This window comes from Spermophilus citellus (genome assembly GCF_964194105.1).
Source record: "Spermophilus citellus genome assembly, chromosome: 2".
Lineage (NCBI taxonomy): Eukaryota > Metazoa > Chordata > Mammalia > Rodentia > Sciuridae > Spermophilus > Spermophilus citellus.
In genome coordinates, this window is record NC_138183.1 from 175,997,906 (window position 1) to 176,010,357 (window position 12,452).

General features: G+C 39.7%; 1 protein-coding gene across 3 annotated transcripts in view; it reads right to left on the minus strand.

Annotated features, from left to right (window-relative positions):
- The window catches only part of FAT3 (FAT atypical cadherin 3), a gene marked incomplete at its 5' end in the record, with an annotated part of 483,523 nt that overhangs the window by 117,186 nt on the left and 353,885 nt on the right, over positions 1-12,452 (minus strand). For 2 of the 3 annotated variants that reach the window (XM_081281175.1, XM_081281173.1), the window contains 2 exons: positions 8,321-8,531; positions 10,935-11,249. In XM_081281175.1, coding sequence (XP_081137301.1) covers positions 8,321-8,531; positions 10,935-11,249 — 526 coding nt within the window. Of the gene's footprint in view, positions 1-7,795; positions 7,865-8,320; positions 8,532-10,934; positions 11,250-12,452 lie in introns of all 3 variants that reach the window. The other variant, XM_081281174.1, reaches the window with a different exon arrangement.

Below are 12,452 nucleotides of genomic sequence, written 5' to 3' on the forward strand. Positions count from 1 at the left end.
AGTAAAGGAAAACATCAAGTTATATAATACCAACTGGAAAATAATTTGTATGAAAGTTTAGAAAACTACGTAGTCCCCCCTGGGTCAGGCAAAAGTCATAGCCTGTGGTCAGTATACATAAGACAACACTGGTGTTGTTGAAATTACTGGTGAAGTTTCTATCTCTGTGAACCAAAGTGTGTTTTATGATCTTCTCAAAATAAAGGTTTTTTTTTGGGGGGGGAGAGAATATATGGTAAAAAAATTATGCAATGATTTCAATTAAACATCAGCATATTACTCTGTTTTAGTATGAAATTTCATGTGTCAGTTAATTTTATTCTTGAACAATACTTTTATTTAACTCCTTCACATAGTGCAATGTATTTATTGAATTCCATATCTTAGAAAAATAACCTTTGCTTTTTTTACATTATATATCCTCTGTATTTTATTTTGCTGAAAAATGAACAATGCATTTCTATATTACAATTATGAATGGGCAGCTTAGTTAAGGGACATGAAGATTTTACCTGAATTTGATGTATAGTGGCTCATAATAAATATTGTTTTATTTTTTTTTATAAAAACATGGTCATACATATTGCAAATGCCTATTGCTTGCAGCTGTCATATAAACTTAAGATTATTTAATTGCTAGAGAGAATATAATTGCCCTTGACATTTAATTAAAGTTATGGAGATACAGAAATACCAGAAAATTGCTCAGAGATGATATACTTTTTGAAAATTTTCATCTAAAAAGAGATTCATCTTCCAATTAATATATTTAATTGATTTGCTGAGAAGCACTAAATGTTAACTAAAAAATAAAATCATTTGAAGGATAGGATAAGGACAGAGGGGTACAGTCTAGGCTGAAAAGGAAGCCAGCCTTAGGTCACTACTTCTCATTCAAAGGGGATGTGTCATGTCGATAAGCACATGAAATAAAATGCAAGCTGACTCAAGTAGCTGGTGTAACTATCTTAATGAACAAAGAAAGAAAAATTACTTGCTATCGAGTGGTACACTCTGAGACAACTTTGCCATAGAAACTTTCAAAGAAAAGATATGGTATCACTCCTTAAGACTTGTGAGAAAGACAGGGATGCCACTTCTCCAGTTGTTTCTGGTGGGCATTAAATAAAACTTAAATTATCTTTATGATGTTTTCTTTCTCTAACCTGTTTACTTTCTTAAATCTAAAGACTCTGATTTGGTGGGTGTGGTTGGGGCATCCTCCAATGTTGATTATTTCAGAAAGTAAAAATTTGTAGGTCAAAACAAAACTGAAATGCAAGTTATAAAACTTCAGTTTTATCCAAATGAAAATAATATTTCAAGAATATGGAAGCTAAGTCTTTAAGCTTCAGTTACTGGTTAAATGGGGCAATTCTGTATGCTCTTGCTTATGTTTTCCTCAGAGCCATATACAAATATACATAATAAGTCTATATGTTTAGTGGTGTAAAATTGACATATTTTACTCACGTCATATAGATTGTATGCTTTTTCCTAGCTTCTTGGTATTAAGTAATACTTTTTTGCATCATTTTATGACATCTTTTTTTAAATAGTTCTGTCTCTTCCTCTGTGTGCATGTTTGTGTATATGTCCTTCATCCACCTTACTCTTTCAAAACTCCAGACCAGAAACCTCTTAAAGGTATGAGAGGTAGATTATTAGAAAAGCAGGGTATAGGGTGATTAAGAGATATGCTACTGGGCTGGGGTTGTGGCTCAGTGGTAGAGCACTCACCAGGTATGTGTGAGGCACTGGGTTCTAGTCTTAGCACTGCATATACCTAAATAAGTAAAATAAAGGTATTGTGTCCATCTATAACTTAAAAAAAATAAAGAGAGAGAGATGCTATTGAATACTTTTCAGTCTACCAATAATACCAGAAATCTCTGATACTCATTTCCAGGACATTTGTTCCTAGTTAAGACAAGATTTCATGTAAAACAAAATCCTCCTTGAGTTTTCAAATGAATTTCTGACAAGGGACACAGAATCTCGACCAGCAGTTCACCATCAAACCTCACGCACTTTAATAACCTACATTTAAGCATCCCATTTCATAAATGACTCCATGTCTCTCCCCCAGGTCTCATTTTTCAGGCTCCCTTTTAGCCTGAAAGGTGATTCCATTTTTGTTGGAAACCATGTCCAAATCACCCAGGGTGAGAATATCAAATGCAAGGAGTCCATTTTCACTAGCAGCATTCCATTTAAACAATGTGTGCTTCCTCAGAGCCAGTAACAGAACATGCAAAGCCAAAGTGTGTTCAGTGCAATAGCGTGAGGCTAAATAAAAGGTGGGGACGGGAGGACATTGCCCAGCTGGTCTGAGTTTCAACAAAGTGGGAAATTAGAAACGTCACAGCCTGAGCGGTTGCTGCAGGGGTGTGCGGCAGAGATGGTTAAAAGCAAGGTTGTGAACAGCCCACATAACAGATAATTCACATTAGGGACATTTCTCTTTGACCATTTTTGGTCAAGACAGGTGTAATAGAGTAAACAAAGAGCAGAAGAGATGCGTTGGATTTCTGCTGGATCTAAAAGTTAAACACAGCAAGTAGGAATGTCCTAGAAAAGGCTTTAAAAATAGGACATGAATGAAAATATTTGAATCCAGCAGCTACTGCTTGAATGTGCTGTGTAGCCAGGCATTGAACCAAGTCAGAGTCTAGTTTTACTTTAAAGATGGGTACGGAACACCACTGTCTCTCTTTGTGGAGAATATCAGAGTTTCTCCTGTGGAGAAGCTTCTAGGTCCCTCCTCCCATTCTTCTGCACATGTAATTGTAAATTTCCAACCAAATCTAGTTAGTGTCCAAGAGGGAAGTGTTATGTGAGAAACTTCCAAAACACTGAGCAGCTGAACCTTAATGAATTAAGGGAGTCATGCACAAGCTGTTCATTCAAGTTCAGCACATACACCGAACTTTAGGAAAAATATGACATACCAATTACAATGTGATCATGAATAATTTTATGCCTTGGAATGAAGCAAGCACAATACTGGGCTGAAAAGGATATTGACATGAAGGGCAGGAGACACCATGTGGAGTTCAGGAAATGGCGACAGGACGAAAATTCTTTCTAGAATCTAGTTAATTTCTTACAATTAATATAAGGAGTATTTTTAGACTTATTATTTTCCTAAAGTTTTTTCAGATATACTTCTATGGATGAGATTGTTGCGATGGAGAAAAGCAAAGTTATTTGGGATGGGAAAGATGGCCAAGCAGGGGAAATGGAGTGTTTGATGTCAGTTGAATTTGATAAAATTCACTCTGATGGAGACACATTTTAGAAATAAATAAATAAACTTTACATGGAGGTGACCTCAAATGATCCCCAGAAATACTATGGGATCTTGGCTTCATTTTCCTGTTTTCTCTCAGGAGAGGTGAGGAAGAGTTTTTTGTGAAGAAATAAGGCTACCTCGTCAGGAAGATCCAGAGATGCCCAAGCACTAGTCACAAAACAAGGTCACTTTGAGCGCTATCAGATTTCAACTTGTTTCCTTGACTCAATTCTCAATAAACCATGACTCCACAGCAGACAAGATTCAAGAAATAAAGGCCATAAATTTATGAGCAGCAACAGCCAAGAAGTCAGAAGCTTATTATGTACTAAGAGCCAATGTGGCCTTTATGTACTATAACACAGAAAGACATTTCAATGAGAGCTGGGAATCATGGCACACATATGTAATCCCAGCAACTCTGGAGGCTGAGGCAGGAAGATTGCAAGTTGGAGGCCAGCCTCAGCAACTTAAAAAGACCCTGTCTTGAAATAAAAAATTAAAAGGACTTGGAATGTAGATAAGTGGAAGAGTGTTTCTAGGATCAATTCCCAGTACCACGATGTATACATCAATCTATGTATGTATGTGTTTATGTATATGTGTGTGTATTGTGTGTGTGTGTGTGTGTTTTCAGTGAAAGCTGCAATTATGTGCTAGCACTCACCATAAGAAAAATAATTTTCACAGAATAGCCTTTCTCCTCTCAATACACTGGATGAGGCAAATAAAGATTATAGGTGCTTGCTATCTATAAGTAAAAGAATTCCTCTAATCCCATTCAGATGAAAAGCAAAAGAAATGGGTGGTAGCATCTCCCATCAAACTGAGGTAAGTATGTAGGTAAGAAGGAATTGTGTAATAATGGTGTAATATTTGAATTTATAATTTGCCATCAGAATAAAGATTTGTGGACTGAACTATAAACCAGATTGTGTGCACACTGGAGAGTATGTAAATCAAGGAGCTGTGGAGTCAAAACCATAGTCTCCTGAGAAGTGTGAAGCTATGTGATAAAAACCACAAAGGATTATGGGTTATTTTTGTTCCCTTCATTTTCTTTCCCTTTTAACACAGAGGAGGAACATGCTGTGCGTTGGGCTGTTTAAACATGGAACAGCTGAACTTTATTATGTTTCCTTTTAATTACAGCCTTCTTAACTCAGTTATAAGTAGGGCTTCTGTTTCTGGAAGCTGAAGTGAGTCTAACTCAGTAACAGTGTAAGCAGTGGTCTCTTTGGAGACACAAGAACGTGCCTGACAGATCGCTGGTGCAAGGGTCTAGGCTTGGGAACAAAATCTTGCTCACCAGTTTTGTGAATTCATATCATGATAGGAGGAAAAAAATGCAGTTAAATTAGAATCAGGTAAGTTTGAAACTGTGAAAATGAGGGCACTATGCTCTCAGGGAAAAAAAAGCAAGCTGAAACACTGCTTCTGCTTACTTAATGAGAATTCATTGGAACATTGGTGAGCTGTAAGTACTAGATCAGGATGGTTTAGATTTTGTATCTCAGCCATCTGTACAGGTGTCTGAATATATTAAGTCTGTAATGGAAATAAATCTTGACTGTACCTGGAAGATTCCTAAGCCTATTTACCTGGACAAGACCTGAGCTTTAATCTGAGACCTCATTTCCGCTGCATGCTGGCGTTATATGCTTTGTGACTATTCTTTGCATTCACCTATGATGCACTGCTAAATCTTAAACACTAAGGGGCATTGCTCCCTCTCCGTCCCCTATCTTAGTTTGGTCAAAAAAGATATTTTTATAAGGAGGAAGGGAAGAAAGATGAGGAAGAAAGATGAGAATTTCCATGGCCAAAGATAAATAAGCAAGGAATCTTGAAAGCAAGACAGGAACATCTGAATATGATAAAGAAAACAATAGGTGTTTAGAGAAGGGGAAAGATGCTGTCAGCAGATTGGAAAAAAAAAAACTGACAGATTAAAAAGATTTTCAAAAGGGGATTTGTGGAGGGGTGACCATAGCAGTACTGAAAGCAACCAGCACCTGGGAAAAGGATTTTATTTCTATGGTGAAATTAAGGGTTGGCGTTTCATGATGTTGTTGGCTGGATGTGAGAATGGAAATAAAATTATGTTCTGTTTGGGCATCTGGCCCAGTAAGTTCAATTTGTAAAAGAAAGCTTGGCTAAGATGTTACCAGATTTACAGAGAAATCTCTGTGATGGAGGTATCTAGACCAGAGGGTCAACTCTGAAAGTCTTCATTAAGCCAACTACTGGGTGCTCTGAAATGAAGGAGATTCTATAGGAAGAGTACAGCATTGAATAAAAAACAAACATGCAAAAGAATGCCATGTTCTGGATAATTGTTCCTAGATTTATAGTTGGACAGTCCAAAAGGACTCTTGCATGATGGCTCTTTTCTATAAACTACCCATCTTTTCTTAGATCTGTGATGTTCCCATTTTGCTAAAAGATGCTGAGGTTGCTATGGCTGGGAATACAGTGAAAAGTCACATTAAGTCTGAATAAGTCTCAAAACCATTAAACAGGGTTAATATATTGGCTGCCTGGGGCATCTCCACCAGTCACTTTAGGTTTGTAATGGAAACAGCAGGGCACATAGCAACAGAAGCATTGGCAGAAGGAAGGAATGAGGAGACATGAGCGTGGATGTTAAGGGTTAAGAATGGAGATGGGATAAATGCAAATAAAAACATAGGACAGGACTAGTATTTGGAATGAAAAACTTTCAAGTAAGGTTACATGCAGCACTACTAGGCATGCTTCCCTACACACGAACACACACACATAGGAATGCTGAAGAACTGCAAACCTGATCTGGATAATCAGGTCGTTGGTCGGAGTAAGCATCAGAGAAAGTGTCTTGTAAGATTTCTAAATTTGAGAACAAGCAATGGCGTCATAGTTTGCATGGGTGGGATGGGCTGGGTCAGGATCTTGCATGCATGGAAAGAGTAGAGAGGACATCCTTAGGTAGTAGAGGTGCTTGCAAACCCAGGTGTGAAGGAGAGAGAGAAATCAGTGCCTGATGAGAGAGGGCAAATCATTCCACATTAAGCATTCTCTTGCCTGTTTGGTTTCTACTGCACTTTTCTTACAGCTGCTTAAAGAAATCAGTATTGCACATGCTCCTGAAGACCCAGTAGCAGGCATACATGCTGAAACTGAAAATGCATTTTCTGAGACTCTGACTGGGAGTAGTAGTGCGAGTATCACCAATACTGCACCAACAACAGACAGCTAGATGCTGATAGGTGCAACACTTTGTTGCACCTGAAAAAAAAGAACTAAATCAGATAATATCTTAATGAGCTGAAAATTACTGAGAAGATAAAGTAGTGGAGGCATCTTTCATGGATCAGAAGTGGATGCATTTCAAATGGATGAAGAAGGAATTAAAAGCTTGGTATGAGGATGGTCATGTGCAGAGCTGCTGTGATTAACACTAATTAAGTAAAACAAAGGTGTTCTACTGTCGTTTCATAAAATGAAATGTGTAGAAAACAAGCTTTTTCTTTTTGGGAGTTCAGGGGACTCTCTGCTGAGGCTCGACCGGGGGCCATGAAGCATTCTTTCTCTGTGCCTCATTAAAACAGATGTGGAACATCCTAAATGCTTTCCCCAGACCAAGCTATCCTGGAGAGAAGCAGATTCCTGCCCATCCTGTCCAGGCAGTGACATGTGGAAGGAAATGATTCCCCCAGACCAGCTTTCTCCTGGATTCTCTGCCTCCCACAGAGAAGCGTGGGAAGTCAGCTTCAGCCCAACACAGTGTCAGGTCTGTGCCTGCACACACTCTCCCTGCTCTCTTCTTAGCAACAGCCTATTTTGTTTCCTAGTCCTGGGCACTCATTTCCTCTCCAGTGCCTCTCTCCCTGCCGGTTTTGTGGTGGGCTGCAGTGCTGTTTGCCCTTTCCTTTTGCAGCCTGGCATGCTTGCTTGCTTTCTTTCAAGGAATTTAAAGGTTGGCTCCCAAGGTCTATCCTGCATGCTTCCATCTGCTTTCTCTATTCAGCTTGCGCAGGAGGCTTACTGGCTATATATCTAGGTTCCATTTCCTGCCCGTCCTTTTATGGACAGCTGCCAGGGGACTCTCCTGATGGGGCTTTTTGGTCTATGAATGGCACTACTGCTGCAAAACAGAGGGGCTGGAATACATTTATTTTTCAATTGGAAAAGGCCCAGTTAAATAAACCAACCTACCAAAAGATAAAAACAAAACAACAAAGAGCCCACATACCTCAAAAGAAAAGGAAAAAAAAAAAGTCCAAACTAACCCCTCCACCCAAAAAAAAAAACCCCAAACCCCATCAAACCTCAAACAAAGGAGTCATTGGATACGAGTAATGCAATAGCTGTTAGAGGCATGTATGAAGTCTGTGGGCTGCACTTCAGCCTGTCACAGGCAGTTATGAAAGATGTAATTCAATTTGCTTCAAAAAAAAAAAACCATAAAAGGCAGATTGGATAGCTGTATTTTAGCAAATGTGTTTGCACTAAGGGTACCTTCTGTTGAACAGTTCTGCCCACAAGCTGTCTGTAGAATATAGAACATCTCTCGAGCATGCTTGCCACCTTGAAGCAGGGCAGTCGGGAGCAGAAAAAAAAAGAACAGAATGCAGAAAAAAAGGTGAAGAAAAAGAGAGAAATGAAGGACAGCAAGTCTAGTACCATCAATACATTTAGAAATGAGATTAGCCAAGTGTGACAATAGAATTTAAATGACACACAGAAAGACATTAAGATTGCAGTAAATAACAAACTATGGAAAATCCAGCCAGAGAGCACTTTCTGTTCAGCTGAGCTACAGAGTTGGAACGAAAGCACAGGTCAATTATTCATTTTACTGGCTCTTTTGCATTCCAGCACTATGGATCTTTTAATCTCAGCACTAATTATTAGTTTTTTTCTTTTCTTTTGCTTTTTTTGTTAGTTTTTCTTTTTCTTTTTTTTTTTTTTTTTCTTTTTTGGCTAGTTGTTCCAAACAGTTAATTACATTGCCTGATAGTGTTCTGGAGGAATTGAACTTACCAACTATGTCAAACCACAGAGGGGTGTTGGCTGGTTGTACAGACACCACCCCCACAATCTCGGTTACTCTATCACTTTCCATGACTGTGAAGTTATAAAATGGCTCGTCGAAGGTCAGTGGTATAGGTGAAGGGGGTGGTTTCTTAATCCATTCAATGTGCAGGCGGGCAGTGGAGGATTTCTGTGGGCGGCCATTGTCCACGGCCTTGATCTACTCACACACGGAGAGAACACAGAACAATGTCTTAGAACTCTGATCTTCTGGAAATTAAACTCTGTCACTCACATGGTGTTGGGCCAAGAGTTTATCCTCAGCAGAGTGTCAGCAAGAGGAAGAGAAGAGTGGAGACTTGGGGAGAGTGGACTCTGGAATGGGGGGAGAAACTACCTCACTCCATATTTGCAGGGGCTGATCTGAACAACCACCAGCTTTACAGATATAAAAACCTTGAAAATCAGATGTTGCACTTATACTTTATAGTGCTTTATGGGCATGGATGATAGTTTATTTAATAGGAATAGCTAATTTGATTCCTTATAGCATGACCCTGAACCTTCCCTCTGGTGGTGAGACGAAAGGGAAATAAGGTGCATTGTGAATCCCTGTGGGTGAAAACGTGTGTGTGCACATGGTTGTGTTTTGCAGCTCTTTCATTCTGCTGCATTCTGGAGATGCTCTCCACTTACAGAGGCCTGGAAGGGCGAGTGAGATAGGCATGGGGAAGGCACAGACTCAGATGAACTGCCCTTAAGGCCCTTCAGTTATGTCAACTGTGAGGGAGAAAGGGAGAGTTCTCAGTGGCATTGTGGGCTCCTGGAGGCAGCATGGTGGGAGGATGGAGTTGGTGACTCCTCTGTGGCCCTAAACTGGCTCACATAAGGGCCATGGGATGCACAACTTCATCCAGCAACATGAGACTGCTATAGTATCCTGGACCCAATGGGAAGGTCAAAAAGTTCAAGGTGCAGAACACATTGACAAAAAGGCAAGCCAAAACAAAATAAAATAAAATTTAAAAAGGAATTTTTAAATATTGTGTTTTAAAATAACATTGATGGGTACAGAACTAGTAGTGATAGCCTTTGAAAATAGCAACAATGCATAGCACTTTTCTGTTATGTGTTAATGGATGACTGCTTTGCCCAGAAAATCCCTGTGGGAAGGAGAAAGCTTAAAGATATATGCCTGGGGCCAAGTTCCCTAGGAGCCAAGCAGGGATTTAAGTCCAAGTGGTTTTTTGAAGAAAGTGCTTTCAGGAGAAAGGACAAAAAATCAGGACAGGCACTAAGCAAGGATGTGGTCCTAGCTTAGAAACTGAGGAGACATGCTTTCTTCAGCAATGATGAGGGGGTCAGTAGGGCTCTGAAATTTGCAAGAGGTTAATCCACCTCAAGGTAAAGGGACTGAACTTTTGTATTTTGGGTCCCATTAAGATACTGGCTGTAGACTGCTAGGGTGGTGGGTGGAAGTGTGGAATCTCTTGGGTCAAGGATCAGCCAAAAATTATATTCTGGATGAGGGGGCAGCTGTGAGCCCTTGGCAGGCAACACTCACAGCAGGTTGGGGATAGATGAACCAGTGTGTTAGAAGAGATCTGGGCAGGGCACCAATAGTGTCCATTATAATCCATCCGATCCTCAATGATTTCCCAGCCACAAGTGTCATACAGCTGTAATAAATATGTACCACATCAAAGCTTCCAACAGTTAGAAACAGGATGGCACTTTCTTATCTTGTCTCTGCCCACTGTTCTAGACATGTACTGAGCAGGGGATGGAGCCTAGTTCCAAAACATAGATGTGAAAAGAAAAATCAAGGGACTTTTAATATAATAAAGACTGTCTACAGCAGAGAAGGCAGAGAACAACGAAAAGGATGCTGGATGATGCTGACTCTTGACATTTTTGGGACCTTGAAAAGGTCCATCACTTATAAGAATGACCAGTACCCTATGCCCAAAGCATAGGCATTCCATATCTAACGTAGTTGGGGTAGGAACAGCACATGGACACATTAGCTATGAGAGTTTAAGTTTCTACTTGAGATGGTGTTAGGTTTGTGTTTATTTTTAACTTTCTAACTTACCAAAACATTTAGTCACTGTTTTCTTGCTTTTTCTTTACTTTTTACAGAATAAACATCGTTGTGGTTTGTGTCTCACAATTTATACAGCTAAATTCAGATTCTATCATATTGTCAACAATTACAAAATTTGCTTTCTTTGGAAAGTCTTGGGGATACATTGACTGATATGTTGAATATTAGGGAGAAATATATCACTCTGTTATTCCCCTACTCTTGGTTTCTGTCTATGGTCAGTGCCTTGAAAATGACTTAGGACACAGGAAGTGTGGTTGGGTATGTAGGCTCCAGAAGACTGTGGGAGTGGGAGAGATTGGCTTATGGGACACAACAAAAGGGAACTGTTTCATTATTTAAGAATTTCACCAAAATAGCCAAGAGGTCTTACCTATGCTTGCCTCCCAGAAAGAAGTCTTCCATATCTGATTGGTTGCACTTTTTGCGCTAAAGATGTATTACTCAAAGAAATAAACACAAATAAGAAAGTAACTCCCTCTCCCATCAATATTGCTGGAATTCAGAAGATCTTACCGTTAGGATATCATAACTCCCTGCTGTAAATTGCTTTCTGGAGGATACCATGCCAGTTTTAGGGTCAATGAAGAACTTTCCATCATCATTTCCATCCACAATACTGTACGAGATTTCTGCATTGGGTCCCTCATCTCTATCATAGGCAAAAGCCCTGTAGATGGGTTCCCCTCTTTTCTTTCGGTCACGTTCTGGCAGTTTGATCTGGTAAACCTTCTCAGGGAACTGGGGCTTGTTGTCATTTTCATCCAGAACCTGAACCACCACCCAAATGGTTGATTGTTTTGGAGAAGAACCACCATCTGTCACAGTTACCTGAGTTTGGAAAGAGAAAGCATGATGCAGTTAGAAAGAATGAAAGTCATACTCAGTACTTCTTCCCTTGCCCACCCCACAAAGACTCATTTTGTACACTAGAGCATCTGAAACTTTCTTACGACTGGTTCATACATGTGTATGACTCTCTCATAGTTGGCCCCTAAAAGGGAAGAATGCCCCAAGACCAGCAATGGAAGTCATGCAGAAAGGGTAGGGGGCAGTAGGGCTAATAGTCAGTCCCTGTTGTTATATAAAATTACCTTTGACTAGTGGTCTTTAAAAGCAGAAATGCATTTCTCACAGTTCTGGAGTCTAGGAAGTCCAAGGTCAAGGCATCAGTGGAGTTGGAGAAGGGCATAATCCCCATAGACAGCACCTTCTAACTGTGTTCTCTTGTGGTAGAAGGGTCTATCTAGCTCTCCGAGGTCTTTCTTTCATTAGGGCACTCACTAATCTCATTCATGAGGGCAATCCTTCATAACCTAATCACTCCCCAAAGATACCCATCTTCTGACATAAACACTCTGGAGATTAGATTTCAACCTGTGAATGGGGGGCAATGCACAAATATTTTAGTTAATATGAACCCATAAAGTGGGTTCATTGTAGCGTGAAGTGGAGAGAAAGAAGAAATAGGATGGACATTATAACATATGCTAGGTTCTTTGGTTGTAGCGAATCTAGAATACATGTCTCAAACAGACATAAAATAATAAAATATAACCCTTATTAAATGTTGACCCATGGATGTTTCTTCTAACCCATGGAAAATGCTATCACATTGAAATTCTTTTAGGACTCATTTTCTTCTCTTATTTATATCTAGTTATGAGCTCAACTGCATCTCCTCAAAATGCATATGTTGAAGGTCTAATGCCCTACATCACTGCTTGGAGATAGGGCCTTTAAGGAAGTGAGTTAGATTAAATGAGGTCATAAGGGTAGAGCTCTTGTAGGAGACACCAGGCAGCCTCATCTTTCTTAGCCATGAGCCAACAGCAAGAAGGTGGCTGTCTACAAATCAGGAAGAGATCCCTAACCAGAGATTAAACCCTGCCAGAACTTTGACCTTGGACTTGCCAGACTTCGTGTTGTAAGATGAAACCATATCCCCTGTGCAACAGTATTGATAAGTGGGGCCTTTAGGTTATGATTAGGTCATAAGGACTTCATGAATGGAATTAGTGTCCGTATAAAAGG